The sequence below is a fragment of the Oryctolagus cuniculus genome, chromosome 1, assembly GCF_964237555.1.
Source record: "Oryctolagus cuniculus chromosome 1, mOryCun1.1, whole genome shotgun sequence".
Classification (NCBI taxonomy): domain Eukaryota; kingdom Metazoa; phylum Chordata; class Mammalia; order Lagomorpha; family Leporidae; genus Oryctolagus; species Oryctolagus cuniculus.
The window spans coordinates 95,097,534-95,120,048 of NC_091432.1; the positions used below are offsets into that span (position 1 = coordinate 95,097,534).

A 22,515-nucleotide genomic window follows, 5' to 3' on the forward strand; every position below is an offset into this window, starting at 1 on the left:
AATATAAAGTGATAAACTATATCTGAATGGAAAATAATACGGAACATTTTTAAAACAGAATAGAAAGAAGGTATTTTTACCATTCATCCTTAGTGCAGTATAATGTAATAAAGCATAGAACATGGAAGTCCACTGTGAGATTTGAAATTCTAACTCTACCTCTTCTACATAAGATTTAGCTCATTCTATTTCATCTCACTGCCAGATTGTCTGCTCTGAGAATTGAATATTAAGATAAATTGTTACAATGACTAGATTACTTAATAATTGTAAAGCATGTGCCTAACCCATGCTCAGTATTCAATAAATATTGACTATTTTTAACTGAGACTTTAAAGATATTAGGATAAACTAGTTTAGTGGTCTCTATATTGTTGTAATTTGGTATCCTTTTAAGAATAGCACAATTTTTCTAGTACTTGTCTTAAAGGCATAATTAAGAAAGATGCATTTCCTAATTAGGTTAAAATAGTTCTAGACAAATAAATGTAGTTTAATATATTGGGTCACTTTAGAATTTTAATTAAATTGCACATTAAGGAAGTTTTCTATTGAATACTAATGGAATTGTTTTAAATTACTAGCAAGAGTAATGATCATTATTTTGAACAAATGATTAATGTATAAGTTCTAGATATTACTTTAAGTGTTTTGCTATTCTGTTTCAAATATGCAATATTTCATTATATACATTTGTGTGTTTCTTTTAGGATATGTATATACTACTTTATCAGACATGAGTTTTTAAAAACGCATTTCACAATTGCAATAATTATTACAGTTAGGTACTTTTTAAAATCATTTTTCTGTTAAAGCAATAGATTCTGAAAAGAAACATTTTTAAAAAAGATTTTTAAAAAAGAGGCAGCCAGGAGAGGGGAGGGGGAGGGAGGGAGAGAGATCTTGTCCACAATGGACTAGGCCAGGCAGAAACCAGGAGCTTGGAATTCCATCCAGGACTCCCATGTGGGTGGCCATTGGGCCCTCTTCTCCTGCCTTCCCAGGCAAATTAGTGGTGAGCTGGAGTTGAAGTGGGACTTGAACTCGCTCTCATATGGGATGCTAACATTACAGGCAGTGGCTTAACCCTCTGTACTGTAACTCTGGCCCCTGAAAGGAAGTTTTAAAGAATACTTTATGTATCAGAAGTTTTAAAATAGCTTTTATACATCAGAAATATGGAACATCTACTCACAATTTGATCAAGTCACTTATAAGATAGAAGCCTAGTTCTTTTCTTTTTTAAAGATTTATTTATTTGAAAGGCAGAGTAAGACATAGAAAGAGGGAGAGACAGAAAGACCGATCTTCCATTCTCTCCTTCATTCCCCAAATGGCTGCAAAGGCTGGGGCTGGGCCAGGCTGAAACCAAGAGGCAGGAGCTTCCTCCAGGGGTCTCACATGGATGCAGGGGTCCAAGCACTTGGGGTATCTTCCGCTGCCTTCCTAGGCACACTAGCATGGAGCTGGATCAGAGCCTTAACTGAAACCAGTGCCCATATGGGATGCCAGCACTGCAGAAAGTAGCTAAACCTGCTATGCCACAGCACCATCCTCCTTTCTTTGTTTTTTTTTTTTTTTTTTTACAATTTCATTTTACTTTTTTCAAAGGAAAAAAATTGAATATATATAAAAACTGTCATTTCACTAATTATTGCTAAAACTAAAAATGTAATTCTTTCAATATTTTGGCAAAACCATTTATTATTAATAGTTTATTCTGTTTTCCTATTAGAATATAGTAAGCTATAAAAATAATTGTTGGTATAAGAATACTTTTACTTTTTAACATTGTCATTAATAACATTGTCATAACAAAATAGTTATGATAGTGCCTGGCATGAAATAGGTATTCAGCTTGCTAGATTTATGGTTGTTTTTATCAACACTTTTTGTTATTATTGGAAAATAATGTTTGGTTAATTTACCTTTGAATAGGTAGCAAAATCAAGATCTCAGGAAGGTCTGCTTGAACACATCGTTCTATCTTACTGTCTCTGATAGGGATTTGCTGTAGTGTTTTTTAGAAAGTAACATTCTATAACAGAAAGACTAATAAAACAATATTAACTAGAATTTAATATTCTTATTGAATAAATACTTTTAAAGTTTTGATTACAGGTGTTGGAGGAAAACACCATTAAGTTAAACACTGCCGTAGTCAACATAAACATGAAATTAGTCTTAGATTAATTCTTAATCTACAGCAACTTGTTAGGAATACAGAAAACACAAATAGTGAATTTTTTTCTTCCGTATCCTGAAGGAGCAGTTACTCTGATATCATGTGAGGGGTTTTTTTGTTTTGTTTTGTTTTTTTCAGAAGCTGGAGGTAATTCTTCCCCATTCCTTTCAAGCAGAGATGGACATAAACAGTTCAGCACATTCTAGTAACTTCATTAACACTTAGCATTAACTTATAGTTAGGATCCAAGTCAATATTGGTAGTCCTGAATATTCTGTCTACATCCCTGGCTTCACCTCACCCTGTCCACTCTCAAAGCTCTTCATTTCTAAAAGCCTTGGAGTATGCTGTATTTATGATCCTATTCTTTGGTGAAGGTGTACTGGAAGTCACTTTGCTTGTATTGAATAATATACAAGTATGTAAGTTTTCCTATGTTTAGGTCTTTCTCTGTAAGGCTAGCTGCCTTGCTTTTCTCTAATTAAAGAGAACTTTAAACTGTTGTTTAAATAAACAAGAATTCACTTAAAACAGGTTAATGGGGTTAAGCCCTTGGGAGACTAAATAGATTCCCAGGACAGTGTTTAAGGAGTAGGACTTCTTAGTTACTTCAGGTTTTTACTTTTAATCAGAGGGCTAAAGCCAACTAAAAATAGTTCTGCATTGCTTGTAATGAGGAGATAAATAACATGTTACTCTATTAGTTGCTTTCACAGTGTTCTGAAATTTGCATATCATTGAAAGAACCAGTGGTACCTGAGTAACTTATAATTTTAAGACAATTCCAAAACATTTTAAAATGCTGTTTATGCAGTAACATTTCTGATGATTTTTACATTAGAGAATATTTGTATTTCATGTTAACATTTAAGTAATATGCTGACGTACAGCTGTAGACCCATTTTTAGCCTCCCAATTCTTTTTCTGTAACTCCTAGAAAATATTATTCATTGGTGTTTTTATTGTAGTTTGTTAGTAAGATTCATTTTTTTTTTTTGTAAGTAATTTTATCTATTTCCTCTTGAATATTCTCTCTCTGGTTCTAAATTTCACCGCATTATTTACAGGCGTTGCGTTTGGGGCTTGTTTTTTCTCTTGCTTTGCTTTGTTTATGCCTTTGTTGTATTTCATACTCTAAAGCCAGCTTTTCCATCCATGTGTATTTCCTCACACTGACTGAACTGCAAGTTATGAGAGAGCCAGTATCCTGCAACCTCAGGCTAGTGCTTGGTATTGCTATTTCTTAGCCCTGAAGTAATGATGTAGTAGACAATGATCCTTTCAAGGCAATGTGAAAAGAAAATTTTGTAACCAAATCTCTTCCTAGCTTGGTTGGCCACAGACATGGCAATTTCCATATCCTGGCTTCTCATGCACAGATACCTAAATATGTTCTTAATGTGACATTTTCTGAATTCAGTGGTCTTGTTTGATCAAACGCAATATTCAGAAGTGGCAGATAGTTTGCCATTTTGTCCAGAAATAAGTTTAATTTTTTTAAGATTTATTATTTTCTTGTAAGGCAGATTTACGGAGAGGCAGAGGCAGAGAGAGAAAGAGAGAGGTTTTCCATCCATTGGTTAACTCCCCAAATGGCCACAACAGCTGGAGCTGAGCTGATCCAAAACTAGGAGTCAGGAGCTTCTTCCGTGTCTCACACTTGGGTGCAGGGGCCCATGGACTTGGGCCATCTAGTGCTGCTTTCCTATTCACATTAGCAGAGAGCTGGATCAGAAGTGGAGCAGCCGGAACTCGACCTGGTACCCATATGAGATGCCAGCACTTTGCCTACTACACCACAGTTCTGTCCCCCTATAAGTATACGTTTTTAAACTTTATTTTAATTTTTACTTGTAAAATAAATACTGATTCTTTATTATGTGTTCTTTACATTAAATTTATAGTAACTAAATCTATCTAATATCTTGCAGTTTATCCTGATGTAATACTTTATTTTTTCTCTGTCCTATTTCCTTCTGTAGTTATTACCATGATCAAGATTCTTTCTCATATGAATTATTGCAGAAAATTCCAAATTTGACTCTATTTCTAGTATATACATCATTCAAATCAACCTTTAAATCTTATCACATTGATTTTTCCTAAAAACTTTTTTTTCTCCCAGAACTTGATCTAATAGCCAACTTTACTTCCAAGCCTTTGTCATAGTAAAGACCCTACTGTTATTTGAACAAACTGCGGTGGGTTCTGTCTGAGAATTTTCTAAATGCTCTTTCCTTCTCCTGAAATCCCCATATCATGCTAAGCCAATAAAGGCCAGAGAGAATAATTCTCATTTTCCAGAAGACTTCTCAGCTTTTAATTCTCCAGTGTTCATAGTATCACTTTATAGCTTCAACAATTTCCATAGAAGTAGTTTCAAAGCAGGTGGCTTAAAGTATGGCACTTGAGTAGGAAGTAGGAATTCTCTCTCTCTCTCTCTCTCTCTCTATATATATATATGAATTGCAAAAACTCAGTGTAACATTCCAGTTGTAGAGATTTTCAGCATTTTTTATCAGGTTCTGGTTAATTACTAACTAAATTAAACTAAAAAGAGTAATTACATTTAAACAATGAAAATAAGTGAGTTTTTGATTGAAAAAACAAAAACAAAAAAAACAGGGTGCTTTCTAGGTCCTAACTTTATCCCAGTAAGTAGTTGCAGGACCTTAACTGAATCTTTCTTGGTCTTTTTCTTGGGTTTTTTCATAAGAAAAGAAGGAGTAATATCCTGTCTTCCTTTCCCATTCTTTGAATTTTTCACATGTTCATTCATTCATCAAATATTGATTCAAGGACTACTGTACAATAGGCTCTTTAGTGCATGCTAATGACTAAGCACAGATATTATGCTAGAGATTATAATATTTCCAAAAAATATAAGTATTACAGTGTTTTTGGGGGAGGCCTAGATGAGGGAATGATTAAGTCTACTAAAAGTTAAGGAAAATTGCTTTTTTTTTTATTTGGAGGTTAAATGAGGAATAAGACATTCTCTAGGTCCCCTCCCCATTCTCTAAAAGGTGGAATGGTATTCTAGGGAGAAGGAAAAGTGTGTTTGTTACTCTAACCTGAATGTAGGTTGAAAAAAAAGATTATTAAGATCAAGTCAGAAAGGGTTTTTTTTTTTTTTTTTGGTCATAATTTAGACAGTAGGGATGCAACAAAATTAATAACGAGGTAGGGAGGTGATATGAAAAGATTTGTGTTCTATTAAGACAAAATTAGCAGGGGACATTGTGGCACAGTGGGTTAAAGCCCCGGCCTGCAGCGCCTGTACTCCATATGGGCACTGGTTCAAGTCCTGGCTGCTCCACTTAGGATCCAGCTCTCTGCTAATGTGCCTGGGAAAGCAGCACTAGATGTCTCAAGTCTTTGAGCCCCTGCACCCACATAGGAGACCTGGAAGAAGCTCCTGGCTCCTGGTTTTGGGTCAGCCCAGCTTTGGCTGTTGCAGCCATTTAGAGAATGCACCAGCAGATGGAAGACCTCTTTCTGTGCCTCTGCTTCTCTGTAACTCTGCCTTTCAAAAAAATAATTCTTAAAAAGAAAAAGACAAAATTAGCAGTAGTATAAACAGTATGTTAGATTAAGATGACACTAGAGGGCTGAAAACCAATTAACAAGAAATTTAATAGCAAGGTGAGGGGAATTTTATTAACTATTATGACAGTGTAATATAAGAGAAGAATCAAAAGCTATATCAGAATAATAATAAATGCATGAAAACATTGCATAACACATGGATTCTTTAAGGATTAAACATTGTTATTTATTAAAAATGGATTAAAGTTTGTTATAAAAGCCCTAATACTATTCGTGATATTGCTGTATTCAATATTTTTATTAATTTGGGCCTCTGTGCTTGAGGGCTGACTTTTTTAGTGACTGTCTTTTTCAGAATATATAAAATATACATAATATAATTAAAACTTTCCACGTTTTATGTTGCCTGTTCGTGATATTATTGTCCAGATGCACAATTAAATATCTCCTTTGTGTCATTTTCCTGATTTTGTTCTGAAAGCTCAATAAGTTTAAAAAAATGACTTGCAAAATACTTAAAAGTGTAACACACAATGAGTATAATCTTATTTAATATTCTGCATATACACATTTGAAAGGGCAGTACTTTAAGATTTTTATTACATACCAGCTGCCACCTAGCAATTTTTAATAACCTGGTAGGTGATAACTATTAAGAATTACATTCTGACCAGTTTACATCTACCTTGTGTCAGTCCCACCACTTCCATTAATTCACACGTAAATTTTCATATGCTGAGATGTGTACATAAAACAATCTGATAGATTCATCAAATTGTTTTTGAGCAAATTTTCATCAAATTTTGTTGAGCAAAACATAAGTGGTAGACTTTTTTTCTGAACAAGAATTGAACCAGTAACTGTAGTTCTTTGTCTTGATTGGCAAGTCAACTTGTGTATCTATCAAATTAAACTTGAAGACACTGACGTGCTCAATCACATTTAATGCACTGAAGTTAAATAAGACTAAAATCTAGATTGCTAAAGAAAACCCTTGACAATAGTATTTTATTCTTTAACAAAAAAACACTAAAATTGATCATTTCTTTCTCTAAGTCTTCTCCAATGTTCTTTCCTTTTAATTAAAGTTAGTCATAAAATTTAATTATTATATCCAGCCTTTAGAAACTTTAAGGTAGGGAACCTATGTGTAATATAACCTTTGTTGGATGAAAGTATTTCTGATTTGTGCTGAGAGCTTTTTTTGTGCTTTCTGAAACTTCTGAAGCTCTACAAATATAATCCCTGTTACGATAAGTCCCAGGTGAAAGATTTCCCTTTCATTTAGTTCTCAGGAAAGATTTTTCCCCTCCATACACCATGCTTCAAAAACTGGTATGTTTTGTTGCTTTTCATAATGAGGGTTAAGTAATTAGCAATGACTCACTTTTTGTTTGTGGAGTTCCAGTCAGCAAAACAGAAAACATGCTGAGTATTTTAACAAATGAAATGCAGGGAATTGGTTACACAAGTGTTGGGAGAGCTAAAAACGTCAAAAAGGAACAGGGAGATGACTAGATATTTTCAGGAAGCAACTGCCTCAACCAGAGCCAAGGAACAGGGGTAGAGTTTGAGGCCAACAGAATCTAGAAACTTGCGTGACTTCCAATCCAGCTCCCTGCTAATGGCCTGGAAAGAGCAGCATGGCCCAAGTGTTTGGGCCCCAGCACCCACATGGGAGACCCCGAGGAAGCTCCTGGCTCCACTGTGGCCATCTGGGGCATGAACCAGCAGATGGAAGATCTCTGTCCGTAGCGCTCTCTGTGTAACTCTTACTTTCAAATAAATAGAGACAGAGAAAAGGGGGGTGGAGTGTTGGGGGTTTATATACTATGTGAAAGTGGCAAGCAGAACAACAACAAAAGAAACGTCATCTTTAACTAGGATTGTAAGCAGAATACACAGAGAAACTAGGATAATGGATGAGAAATAAGAAAAGAAAACTTCCCAGATTTGTCTCTTGATGGTTCTTTCGTACTTTTTAGAATACTATTCAAAGTGAATGATTTTTTCCTCTTGATCACATGAAATATTTTAAAACAAATGGGGTCCACCTCCACTTTTGGTAATGTTATAAGAAACTCCACGATTTCTGCATATCATAGCTTTTGTCAAAATATAGATATAGGAATAAATAAAAAGATAATATTCATGGATCTTGAGTTCAAGATCTTTAGTTTTCTACTGTACACATTGGCCATTCACATTTTATTTCAAAACTATGATCTTTGCTCCTCTTTGTGGAGGTGGAGTGGCAGTGTAACTGTTCTCTTTACATTGGTTTACTGGGTGCTGGTTTTTTCCCCACTTTATTGTCCTACAATGCTGATTATTGCCTCTGAACTCTGATTTACTATACCACTTCACATATTGGTGAGCTCCAGAATTACTTTCCTGTGTATTTGCAGATTTTATAAATTGGCCATTCATAAAATATTGCAAATCAATTTCAAAGGATGGTCGTGTGGTACAGCAGTTAAGTCCCTACTTGAGATGCCTGCAACTTCTATCACAGTGCCTGATTGGAGTCTCAGCTACTTGATTCTCAGTCCAGGGTTCTGTTAATGTGCGCTGAGGAGGCAATAGATGGTGGTAAATTACTTGGGTCCTTGGCACACACACACGGGAGACTCAGAGTTCTGGGCACCTGGTTTTGGTCTCGACCACACCTGGCTGTTGGAGGCATTTGAGGAATGAACCAGTGCATGAAAAATCCCTCTCCATCTGTCTCTCTGTCTTTCAAGTAAGTAAAGTAAATAAATAAATGACAAAATGTTTAATAACTCTTGAAGTTTATCAGTGATTTGTGTTTGCAGTAAATAGGATATATTTTTCTTTTAGAATTCAAACCTGATTCATCAGAAAGTATTTCCACCTAATGATCGACAAGGATCTCCAATATTATCATTCATTATTCTTGAACAATTCAATGCCATCCGTTTAATACAAAGTGTTCATCAGTCTCTTGCCGCTCTCAGCAAAGTCATCAGAGGAACTACCTTATTGAGTTCAGAAGTACAGAAGTTGGCAAGTGCTTTATTAAACCAAAAGGTAAGTCAGTATTAACAATATGCAGGTTTTTATTCTAAATGGCCCTTTCATCATGTGTTTTTAAGGAATCTTGTAGTTATAGTAGCAAAAACCCATGGCAAACTGGTATAAGCCTTATAGGAACTTATTGAGTCGTGTAACTGGAAGAGTATTCCAGTTGTTACCATTAAGTCAGCTTGAAGCAGGAGCTTAAACTTGTCTCTAGGATATGTTTATATTATCTATCTAGCTATCTAGTCATTACCTATATGGAGAAATCTATCTTTATTTTAGCTCTGGATCATGTCCTATGTTCATAGTGGCACTCTGTTAGTCTCTCTTAAATCTTATACTACATCCTTGTTTTCCTTTTCCTATACCTTGAAATATAATCTCAGTTTATACAACAAACTTTATAATTTGAAGTAAATATATCACTAGTCATTGTGGTAGTGGAGCCAGGAGGAAAGGATGCTAAGAATGTTCTGTTACTTAACTCATTTAATCACCACAGTAACACTACCAGGGATGTTACTCTTACCTCCATTTTACTGTGATGAACTTGAAGAAGAGGGGTGTTAAACAACCAGCGTTATGGAGCAGAGGGTTGCAGAGTCGGCATTTGAATCTGGGCAGATCTGATGATATATGGAAATGATTTAAATTCACTTATTTGAAATATAAATATTCTTGAGGGTGTATTTCTTTAAGATTCAACTATATGCTGTATAAGGCAAAACATAAAATGATTCAGACTAATTGTTGTTGAAATAGAAGAGGAAACTATTGATGATGTAAGAACATGAAATATGGAAGGAAACAGGAATTCCAATAGGACTAAAACATGAGGAAGTATTGTGAAATGAATGTTGAGTTGAATTTTAAGATACTTAAAGATATGAGTTTGTATTAACTGTTGTAGGCAATAAGGTAGGATATTTTATGTAGAAATAATACCACAAAATGATTAATGTTGCCTCTGGAATATACTTATTTGAATTTCTTCTGCCACATAGTAACAGGGTAAGCTTTATTTTTTTATAAAGATTTATTAATTTATTTGAAACTCAGAGTTACACACAGAGAGTAGTCAGAGAGACAGAGGCCCTCCATCCACTGGTTCACTCCCCAGTTGGCCTCAATGGCCAGAGCTGGGCTGATCTGAAGCCAGGAGCCAGGAGCTTTCTCTGGGTCTCCTACACAGGTGCAAGGTCCCAAGGACTTGGGCCATCCTCCACTGCTTTCCCAGGCCATAGCAGAGAGCTGGATCGGAAGTGGAGCAGCCAGGACTCGAACTGGCGCCCACATCGGATGCCGGCACTGCAGGCAGTAGCTTCACTCACTACACCACACTGCTGATCCCAAGCCATGTAACCTTAACAAGTTAAATAAAATATCTCTGAGGTTTGCTTTTCTCATTTGAAGAATGAGGATAATAATAGTATCTACCTCATGGAGTTATTAGAATTAAATCATGGGTAAAGTCCTTGCAACCCTACAGATATTAGTGGCTTTGTTATTGTTACTTTAAAAGAATTTCGTTGTGAAAACAGCACTTTTTAGAGCATTCATTGTGCAAATTTAATTTAAAGAAGTAGGGATAATCATATAGGTTACTGTATTCATTTCAGTAACAGGCACTTAGGGCCTGGGAATAGGATGATTAAAGAGGTTTCTATGTGATACTAACAAAATGCAAAAGACAATTGGCAAACTTGTTTTCTTGTTTTGCTTCTATTGTTAACCACCTGGGTAGCATTTTGGCACAAACGCTTGAATAAAATGAACAGCTTAACATTAAATTATTTTCTTTTTTTTTAAAGACACTGTTTTTTTAAAGATTTATTTATTTATTTGGAAGTCAGAGTTACACAGAAAGAGGAGAGGCAGAGAGAGAGGTCATCCATCCGATGGCTCACTCCCCAGGTGGCCGCAACAGCCAGAGCTGCACCATCTGAAGCCAGGAGCTTCTTTCAGGTCTCCCACACAGGTGCAGGGGCCCAAGGACTAAATACTGTTTCCACAGGCCAGCCAGATACTGGAATGGAATTCTCCCATCCTTTCATCGATAGCTTTCCTTATTATCAAAAGTTGATTGCACATGCTTATTAAATCAGCTACTACTGGTTAATGTAAGAACAAAGTGACCTGCATATACCCAGAATTTCTAGTCTGTTGGGATTCTCCTTTAGTTTTCCTGACTTACTACTGTCATCTTGCCATGATACTATATTGATACTATATTTAAATCAGATTTTAATATCTCAGTGCTTAGTTTTCTACTTGTTCTTTTTAAAAAAAATATCTATTTATTTGGAAATCAGAGTTACACAGAGAAGGAGGGGTGGGGGATGGGGGTCTTCCATCCGCTTGTTCACTCCCCAAATGGCCATAACTGAAGGAGCTGCTCTGATCCAAAGCCAGGAGCCAGAGCCCCCTACAGGTCTCCCATGGGGGTGCAGGGGCCCAAGGATTTGGGCCATTTTCCACTGCTTTCCAGGCCATAGCAGAGAGATGGATCGGAAGTAGAGCAGTTGGGAATTGAAGCGGCGCCCATATGGGATGCGGCACTGCAGGCGGCAGCTTTAGCTGCTATGTCACAGCACCAGCCCCCTACTTGTTCTTTTTTCATTAATTTAGTAAATAGAAAATAGAATATATACTACAGTAAGTCTTTAATACTATGCTGAAACTTTACTCTTTTTTTTTAAGGAATTATTTATTTGAAAGTTACAGAGAGAATGAGGGAGATCTTCCACCCATTGGTTCACACTCCAAGTGGCCACAATGGCCAGGGTTGAACCAAGCCAAAGCCAGGAGCTTCATCTGGTGGCAGTGGTGCAAAAACTTGGACCATTTTCCACTGCTTTTCCCAGTCCACTAGCAGGGAACTAGATCAAAGTGGGCAACCAGGACTCAAACCGGCACCCAAATGAGATGCCAGCTTTACCTGCTATGCCACAACACCAGCCCCAGAACTTTTATTCTTAAAACTGGAATGTAGTAAGTTAAAGATGTATGTTATAAACACTAAAGCAACCAATAAAAATAACAAGAGATGTCTACATCATGAAATAGTATAGGACATGAGATGGAACCATCTTTACTCAGTTAATCCAAAACAGAGTTCAGAAAATAGAAGTCAAAAACTACCAGGATCAGGAGTAAGAAAGGAGGTATCACTGCAGTTCCTACAAACATTAAATTAATAAGAGAATATTATTCAACAACTTGATGCCCATAAATTCAGTAACTTAGATGTGACTTATACAAATTTCTTCAAAGAAACTTGCTACCAGAGCTCATTCAAAAAGAAATAGCCTAATCAACCTACCTGTGTCCACTGGCATAGCTGAATTGGTTGTTAAAGCCTTTCTACAGGGGGCTGGCGCTGTGGCATAGCAGGTAATCTACTGCTGCCATTCATGTTCCCGCTGCTCCACTTCTGCTCCAGCTCTCTGCTATGACCTGGAAAAACAGTGGAAGATGGCCCAAGTCCTTGGGCCCCTGCACCCATGTGGGAGACCTGGAAGAAGCTCCTGGCTTTGGATTGGCACAGCTCCGGCCGTTGTGGCCATCTGGGGAGTGAACCAGAGGATGGAAGACCTCTCTTTCTCTCTCTGCCTCTCCTCTGTCTCTGTGTTGACTCTGACTTTCAAGTAAATAAATAAATCTTTTTTTTTTTTTTTTTTTTTTTTTAAAGCCTTTCTACAATGAGAGTGCTTGGAATTCACTGGTGAAATCTAACATGTTTAAGGAAGAAATAATACCAACTGTAGGCAACTGGGGATATTTCTCTACTTTATCTAAGAGATCAACATTGCTTTACATCCAAAGCTAACAAGTTATGAAGTTTGCTGTACAAGATTAGTAAGTTTTGGAGATCTATCTATCATGCAACATATAGCCTATTGTTAAGAATACTATAATGTACACTTAAGATTTTGCTTCATTTTTAATGTCTTTTTAAAATAGCATTTTTGCTTAAATCTTAATTTATTTTTATCATTTCTTTCCAGATAATATATCCATTAGTTTAACTACCCCACAAATTAATGGGCTGGTCCTTAGTTAATCCCTCATTTCAGTTCTGTCACCCTGGTCTCATTAATGGTGCTTTCTTTTTCTATTGTCTTTCTTTCCAGGACCTATTTGCAAATTAAAACTTATTATATGTTTACCTACCTCTGAAGACTTGCCTCAAGCATTTTCTCCACCAGAAAACCTTTTCTGACCCTTGCGTTGTTTCACAACCTGAATTTATTGTATCCCACCTCTATGTCCACTGTCACAATGCTTGTTAGTATAGGAAAGCTTGCTGTACAGTCTTGTAGCTGTTTCTTATTGTCTATTTCCTGTTTCAACTAGCACAAGCTCTTGTATACAGAATTGTATTATTTTTTAGTGTCCCTAGCACTTAGCAAGTGAATGAACAAATGAAAACCCTTTTCATGTTCTCTTTTACTTCTTTATCTCTCATAAACAATATGGGATGAATTATTGAAAAGGGATTATATTTAAAGCCACATCTGGAATCAAATTTACTAACACTTATTTAAAAAATCCTTAAGATGAGTTAAATAAGCTTATTTTAAACCTCATTTCCCCACCATTATTTTAATTCACAATAATTGTCTCCTGTTGAGTTACAGATTGTGTATGTAAATTATCATAGAAATATAAAATAAACTGAAGGTGGTATTGATGCAAACAAATGGACTATAGACCAGGTTACTTAATTTTATATTCTGGATCTGCCATTTACTAGCTCTGTGATTTGGGCAATCTACTACCTTTGACTCCATTTTTACCTCTTTGAAATAGAAATTACAGTAGTACCTACTTCTGAAGATTATTTTGAAGAATATGTGAGATGGTACATACCAAAAACTTCTCACAGTTAGCAGAACATAGTAAGCACAAAATAAATATTACCTTTTTAAAAATTCTAACTTTTATAAAAATCTAACAACTTTCAATGCATGATTTAACAGCTTCATCCTTTGTTAAAACTAACTTCAATAAATCATTTTCCCCTTATACATGATATATAATCCATTCTTTAGGTGCCACATGGAGCTTCAGCTTTATGTCTTCTTTATTGGTTTCTATTCTGTAGGATAAAGACTATATTTTTTCATCTTTATTTCTCATGTTTTTTCTAACATGTCTCTATCACATCATATTACTATCATGTTTTAATTCTCTATAATGTGCTTAAACACTGTGTAATTTTTTCTAATAAGTTTACAGTCTTTATCTCTCAGTAAAATAGAACTTTTGTGAAAGCAAGGACTTTATAGTGCCTGTACATTGTAGCCATTCAGTAAATAATTTCTGAATGGAAAAATAATGACTTAAACATTTATTGAATGAGTGTATTAGATTTGACAATAATATTGGTAACCCTTAGTTATATATTGCCGCATATTAAATTGCTCTAAAACTTAGTGGCATAAAATAGGAAAGATTATTATGTCTTAGTATCTGTGAGTCAGAAATATGAGTGCCATTTAGCTGAATTTTCTGGCCCTGAGTATCTCAGAATACTACAGTTTGTTGTCTGCCAAGGCTGTGGTGATCTCAGCTTCTGAGATCATTCAAGGGGTGGCTGTGGGTAGGCCTACCTCAGAGTTCTTTGCCACATGGGCCTCCCCATAAAGCAAATTACAGTGTGGCAGCTTTTTCTCTTAGAATGAGCAAAGGATGTATAGTAATGAGAAAGAGAGACCGAAGTCAAAGTTTATGACCTAATATCTGAAGTGATATTACAATACCTTTACTGTATTCTTTCATTAGAAGCAAGTCACTAGAAACAGTTCCTATTCAAGGCAAGGAAAATCAGAAGAACATTAATGCCAATTGACAGGTATTGTTAGGAGTATCTTGGGTATTGCCTACTACAGTAATTTTCATTTTATATAGTAAGCACTGTGGAAAAGAGCATCTTTTCTCCAATAGAAGAAATATGGAAATGTGAAAATCTAATGTAACAGTTATCTGTTGCTGCATAGCTATCTTACAACTTAATAGCTAACAACAAAAACAGTCATTTAACTCATTATTATGTAATATGGGCAGGATATATTGGGGAAGATTTGTGTCTGTTCCCTGTACCACCAGTTGAGGCAGCTCAGCCTGGAGCTGCAAATTCTACTTACAAGAAAGATCTCCACGAGTGAGATCCCAGTGGAAAGAACGGGTCATCAAAGAAGGAGCTACCTTTCTCTGAAGGGAGGAGAGAACTTCCACTTTGACCATGGCCTTGTCTAAATATGATCAGAGTCAGTGAACTCAGGGGGCTTCCATAGCCTTGGCAGCTCATGACAAGAGCCTAGGGTGATTACTGAGGCCATAAACAAGAGTGTCAATTTGTTAAGTCAACAACAGGAGTCACTGTGCACTTACTCCTCATGTAGGATCTTTGTCCTTAGTGTACTGTACATTGAGATTTAACGCTATAACTAGTACTCAAACAGTATTTTTCACTTTGTTTCTGCGTGGGAGCAAACTGTTGAAATCTTTACTTAATGTATGCTAAACTGATCTTCTGTATATAAAGAGAATCGAAAATGAATCTTGATGTGAATGGAAGGGGAGAGGGAGTGGGAAAGGGGAGGGTTGCAGGTGGGAGGGACGTTATGGGGGGTAAGCCATTGTAATCCATAAGCTGTACTTTGGAAATTTATATTCATTAAATAAAAGTTAAAAAAAAAAAGATACATGGTCACATTGCTGGCAAGTTGGCACTGACTTGACTTGAAAGATCACCAGGACTGGTGGACAGAGGCCTTGATTTTTCTACATGTGGCCTATCTAAGTAGGCCTAGCCAAGGGATGCCTGACTTCCTCACAATACATTATCTTTTCCAAGAATGTGCATCCAAGGAACAGAAAATGAAAGTGACTCATTTGTTAAGGCCTAGATCTGGACACTGACAGACCACTGCTTCTTCCTTACTCTGTTGGACGTGTTATCACAGAGCCTGTATTTGAGGCAGCAACATAGATCCCAACTGTCAATAGGAGGAGTGTCAATAATTTGGGAGCCATGTCTTTAAGACTGCCACTGTCTGTCCCTTGGGTACAAATTTCTTGCATTTGTCCCAGTGTAAAATATAGTCATCTTCCAAATCCCCCCATATTCATTCCATTATAGCATTCAGCTCAGGCTTAAAGGATAAGATTTGATTATCTAAATTAAGGTGAAAGTATTAATACAACTTCTTGGTTTTATTTCTTCAAAAATAAGTCCTCAAGTATGACTGCCATCTAAAGACCAGTGTACTGCAGAGACAAATTATCTCTCCCCTACAAACGCAGTATTAACTGCTAAGACAGGCATAGGGTTTTAGCAACAGACATTTTTATTCAACAGAGAGTGGTTAGTGAAGGGGGACTACCACATCCTCAGCAATAGTGAAATCTAATCAAGCTCCTGTTTCCGCTTGTTGTAGTACTGTGTTATTCCCAAGATTATCCGTGATTGTTGTCTTAAACCTCTGAGTTCTTCATTCTGACCTCTGAATTATCCATTCATTTCAATAAAATGTAGCTCATAGTCGCTGCTCAGTGGTTTTCTCAGTCTTTTTTTGTTCTGCCCATAGAAATCCTGGTGTCCAGTGTTTTCTGTTCATTACCCTTTTTCCTACCATTTAATCCCAAGTTGTTAGAGTTTATACTAGAACAATTTTCTTAAGGCTGTTTGCTATGAAGCTGAGATTCACTCCATTGAGTCCCTGTTGATTAACAGAGAAGTATCTACAAGAATACCCTTAAAAGTCCTTAGAGTACTTTTTTCTGAGATTTTTTTTTTTTTTTAGCTCCTCTTAAGTCCTGAAAGCCTCTCATGGTTCCACTAGTATTATCTTAGGAGTCCTGTTAGTTTTCACTTACACTCTCCTAAAGATACTTCCAGCTTCAGTCCAATGCCATATGCTTTGGCTTTTGTTAAGTCAGCACCTCACATCTAGGTACCAAAATCTCTTTCAGTTATATCTTGGTACAGAACAAGCCTCACCAAAACTCACTGGCTTAAAAACAGTATCATTATTTTGAAGCAGTCATTTAAATTTAGCTTAGAATCTGAAATTTGGGTAAGGCTTGGTAGAGAAAGCTTGTCTCTGCCGTATCACCCACTCATTTGGCTGACAAATGGTGCTGGCTGAAAGCTGAGACAAAGACAGTGGGACTTCTGAGCATGGTGCCTGGATTTTAAGATTGAGAGTGTAAAAAGGACATAGAGCCAGCCAATTTATTAAAGACTGTTCCTGGAAAGTGGCACATTATCACCTCCGCTGTATGCCACTTGCCAAGTCATCAGTCAGGCCCATATTCAAAGAAAGGAACCCAGATCTCTGGTTTGAAGAGGTAAAGAATCAAAGGGTTTGAGGGTTATGTTTTAAAATCACCAGCCCTGTTTGAGTTAAATCACAATTCTGAGATCTTACTACTCCTCTCAGGTAAATGGATTACATGCTTTCTACAGTTCTTTTCTACTGTAAATTCAATTCTAATTCCAGTTTTCCATGTATTATTGATATATTCTAGCCCAGACTCTTTTCACAACTATGTAACCCAATAATGTTTCAGAGGATGAAATTGATATTCTCTCCTTATAACTTCAGATAAATAAGATACTAAGTTTTCATGTTATTTACAAAATAAATAAATCCTCATAAAATAAGGCATAATATTATTGTAAGGTCCCGGGTTTCAGCACCAATATAAGCACGCCACAAATCACACCAGACATCGGAGTAAGGGAAGTTTATTGGGGGAAACCCGACAGACTGGAGGGAAGGGGCGAAGAAGGAAAAAGAGTAAGAAGAGGAGAGGAGAGCGAGAGAGGAGAAGAGCAGAGAGGGAGAGTGCCACTTGTTCAGGAACAGAGTCTTTTAAAACTTCACCGGGGATCGGGCAGGGAAGCAGGAGCACTGAACCCCATTAGGATGAGGGTGGAGCTGACACCAGTGGTTGGGCCATGTGGCCACCTGGCTTCCAGCAATGGCAGTGGGGGCTAGAGCCTAGGATGGTGTCCTGGTGTAGATAGCACCATAGATAAAACTGTGACATTTTCCTAACAATTATAATAAACATGAATTTATATATTACTTGTGAATTAAAGATATAAGTTATTAATGGAGAATGCTAGCTGACAGAAATTCAGATGTTAGGAAAAGAAAAAAAAATTATAGTTTCCTTAGTTTTATTTATTTTTAGAATATTTACATTTCTTCTCTTTATACCATATATCTCAATCTACCAGTAGAAAGTTTCCATTCTACTGCTCTATTTAGGATTTAAAGGAATTTTGTGGAGACCAAGAAATTTTTTCTGTAAAATCTTTATCATTTAAAAAATGAATTTGACAAAATTGGATTTCATTATGTGCTACATAGTATTTTAAGAAAGCCAGTTTAAGTTCATTTGTTAAGAATTTTTACTTTTAAGGATGAATAATTTGTTTTATCTGTTTACCAGTTTTAATAAGATCAAATAAAAACAAACATAGCTTAATGAAATGAATTCAGAATACTGATTTTTTTATTACAGCAAAAAATTTTCCCAAACACTAACGTTACATAAAGTCTTTTTTATATGATATACAATATACTTAACTTCACCCTTTTTATTACAGTGTCCCCTCACATGGCAGAGTAAGTGGGAAGGCCCCGAGGATCCCTTACAATACCTTAGAGGGCTTGTCGCTCGTACCCTTGCAATACAGGTAAGACTAAATAATTTAGTAATTGTATTGTGTGACTGTATAGTTGTTCATATTGAAATAACATATATAGTAGTGACTAGTAAGAATGATAATATTATATATTTAAATAATCATTATTCCCTATTGTGCCATCTGTGATTTTTATATACTAAACTTTGGGGGGAAAAGTGTGTTCTTTCTACTTACTGTGGCTTTTTACCATTTTCAAGAATTTAGAGAAAAATCTGCAGTTTTAATAGGTAGATCACACAAGTGGCAACTGAAACCAATTTATGACAATGAGTAGTTTGGTTTAGCAAGTACCCCCTTTTGGAAACTGCTTTTTTTTTTTTTTTTTTTTCAAAGTGATCTAGTAAATTTAGTGTAAACCAGTCAGATAATTGCAGGGAAATCAAATAGAATTAAAAACTTTATAGATGGAACTAGAATGCACTTTTAGGAATAACATGGTATAGGATGGTTGGTGCGTGTAAGGTACTTTTGGTACTTTTTTCCTTTGTAGTTTTTCTGCTCTCTTACTACCTTCTTCTTTACTTGGTGTATCTGCTTCAAAAACACTCTTCTTTACCACATTAACTTCTGTCCTATGAATAACTTGATTTGTTTACTTCTTGATACAGCAGTCTTTATCCACATTTTTTAAAGCTTTTATTTAATGAATGCAAATTTCATAGGTAAACTTTACGAATATAGTGGTTCTTCCCCATATACACACCCTCCCACCCCCATACCCATCCCACCTTCTACTCTCTCCCATCCCATTCATCAATTCATTTTTAATTAACTTTATACAGAAGACCAACTCTGTACTAAGTGAAGATTTCAACTGTTTGAGCCCACACACACACACACACACACACAATGTATAAAGTACTGTTTGAGAACAAGTTTTGCAGTTAATTCTCATCTTACAACTCCTTAAGGACAGAGGTCCTAATTTAACAATTAACACTCTTTTATGAAGTCAGTGATCACCCAAGGCTCTTGCCATAAGCTGACAAAGCTATGGAAGCCTTTTGTGACCTCTAACTCCATCAGTATTTAGACAAGGCCGTAAGCAAGGTGGAAAATCTCTTCTCCCTTCAGAGAAAAGTACATTCTTCTTTGATGGCCCCTTCTTTCCACTGGGGTCTTATTCACAGAGATCCTTCATTAGGATATTTTATACAACAGTGTCTTGGCTTTCCTTGCCTGAAATGCTCTCATGGGCTTTTTAGCCACATCCAAATGCCTTAAGGGCTGATTCTGAGGTCAGAGTGTTCTTCAAAGCAGTTGTAATTCTATGAGTCTGCTTTCCATGTTGGACATTCCCTCCTTTTTAATTCTATTATTATTATTACCAGGCACTTGATGCTATTTATATGATCTCTTTAACATTTAATCCTATCTATATCTTCACTTTAACACTTAATATAATCACTTTAACAATTAAATTGTCATTTTTACTAGAAATTTTAATGGAATTTTGAGTACCATGACAAGTTTTTAAACTGTACCCTTAAGAGTAAGACCGTAGGACTGTATACAGAACTATACAGCTTTCAATTTACAAACTTGTTCCTTCCTCTTTTATTCCACCTCTTATTTTTTACTGAGATCTATTTTCAATTGACTTTATATACATATGATTAACTCTATGCTAAGAGTTCAACATATAGTATGATAAAGAGAAAAGAAGAAAATGAAAAAACTGTTCCTCGACAGTCAAGATGAGGGCTGTGGAAGTCATTGTTTTTCAAAGTGTCAATTTCACTTCTACAGCTTTTGTTTTAGGTGCACTATTAGTTCTCACATATCAGGGAGAACATATAGTATTTATCCCTTTGGGACTGGGAGCTTATTTCATTCAGTATGATGTTTTCCAGAATCCTCCATTTTGTTGCAAATGACCAGATTTCATTTATTTTTACAGCTATGTGGTATTCCATAGTATCAATATCCCATAATTTCTTTATCCAGTCTTCAGTTGGTAGGCATTTAGGTTGATTCCAGGTCTTAGCTATTGTGAACTGAGCTGTAATAAACAAGGAAGTGCAGATAGATCTTTCACATGCTGATTTCTTTCCCCTTGAGTAAATTACAAGAGTGGGATGGCTAGGGTATATGGCAGGTTTATATTCATATTTTTGAGGTATCTACATATGTCTCCCATAGTGGCTTTACCTGTTTTTCATTCCCACCAACAGTGGGTTAGTGTCCCTTTTTCCCCACATACTCATCAGCATCTGTTGTTGGTAGATTTCTGTATGTGAGCCATTCTAACTTGGGTGAGGTAAAACCTCATTGTGGTTTTGATGTGCATTTCCCTGATTGCTAGTGATCCTGAACATTTTTTCATGTGTCTGTTGGCCATTTGGATTTCCTCTTTTGAAAAATGCCTGTTAAAGCACTCTGGCCTCAGAATCAGACCTTAAGGCATTCAGATCTGGCTGAAGAGCCCATGAGAGTATTTTAGGCACGGAAAGCCAAGACATTCTGGCAAAAAACAAACAAACAAACAAACACACACACACCTAAATGAAAGATCTCTGTGAGTGAGATCCCAGTAGAAAGAATGGGCCATCAAAGAAGGCCTTTCTCTGAAGGGAGGAGAGAACTTCCACTTTGACCATGGCCTTGTCTAAATATTATCAGAGTCGGTGAACTCAGGGAGCTTCCATAGCCTTGGCAGCTCATGACAAGAGCCTAGGGTAATTACTGAGGCCATAAACAAGAGTGTCAAATTGTTTAGTCTACAACAGGAGTCACTGTGTACTTACTCCTCATGTAGGATCTCTGTCCTTAATGTGTTGTCCAATGTGAAGTAATGCTATAACTAGTAATGAAACAGTATTTTACACTTTATGTTCTGTGTGGGTGAAAACTGATGGAATTTTTACTTAATACATACTAAATTGATCTTCTGTGTATAGAGATAATTGAAAATGAATCTTGATGTGAATGGAATGGGAGAGGGAGCGGGAGATGGGAGGGGTGCAAGTGGGAGGGACATTATGGGGGGGGGAAGCCATTGTAATCCATAAGCTGTACTTTGGAAATTTATATTTACTAAATAAAAATTTAAAAAATAAATAAATGTAATAGTCCATGGGGAAAAAAAGAAAAATGCCTGTTAAAGTCCTTTGCCCTTCTCTTAACTGGCTTGTTTGTTTTGTTACTGTGGAGTTTCTTGATCTCTTTGTAGATTCTGGTTATTAATCCTCTATTGTGTAGTTTGCAAATAATTTCTCCCATTTTATGGGTTGCATTTTAACTTTCCTGACTGTTTCCTTGGCTGTACAGAAGCTTCCCAGTTTGAAGTAATCCCATTTGTTAATTTAGGCTCTGACTGCCTGTGCCTCTTGGGTCTTTTCCAGGAGTTCTTTGCCTCTGCCAATGTCTTGCAGGGTTTCCCCAATGATCTCTAATAATTTGATGGTGTTGGGTAGTAGATTTAGGTCTTTAATCCATGTTGAGTAGATTTTTATGTAAGGTGTAAGGTAGTGGTCTTGCTTCATACTTCTGCATGTGGAAATCTAGTTTTCCCAGCACCATTAGTTGAAGAGACTGTCATTGCTCCAGGGATTGGTTTTAGCTCCTTGGGCAAATATAAGTTGGTTGTATTTTGGATTGATTTCTGGTGTCCCTATTCTGTTCCATTGGTCTATCCATCTGTTTCTATACCAGTACCATGCTGTTTTGATTATAACTGCCCTGTAGTAGGTCCTGAAATCTGGTATTGCGATGCCTCTGGCTTTGTTTTTGTTGTATAAGATTGCTTTAGCTATTCAAGGCCTCCTGTGCCTCCATATGAATTTCAGCATCATTTTTTCTAGATCTGAGAAGAATGTCTCTGGTATTTTGTTTAGTATCACATTGAATCTGTAAATAGCTTTCAGAAAAATGGACATTTGGATGATCTTGATTCTTCCAATACATGAACATGGGAGATTTTTCCATTCTTTGTTATATTCTTCTAATTCTTTCTTTATGTCTTGTAATTCTCATCATAGTGATCTTTAACGTCCTTGGTTAAATTTAT

At 36.2% G+C, this 22,515-nt stretch overlaps 1 protein-coding gene across 5 annotated transcripts in view; it reads left to right on the plus strand.

Annotated features, from left to right (window-relative positions):
• Positions 1-22,515, plus strand: part of DYNC2H1 (dynein cytoplasmic 2 heavy chain 1) — a 367,303-nt gene that overhangs the window by 295,077 nt on the left and 49,711 nt on the right. For 4 of the 5 annotated variants that reach the window (XM_051820199.2, XM_002708539.5, XM_051820207.2 and 1 more), the window contains 2 exons: positions 8,576-8,785; positions 18,405-18,494. In XM_051820199.2, coding sequence (XP_051676159.2) covers positions 8,576-8,785; positions 18,405-18,494 — 300 coding nt within the window. Of the gene's footprint in view, positions 1-8,575; positions 8,786-12,467; positions 12,635-18,404; positions 18,495-22,515 lie in introns of those variants that run through there. The other variant, XM_051820213.2, reaches the window with a different exon arrangement.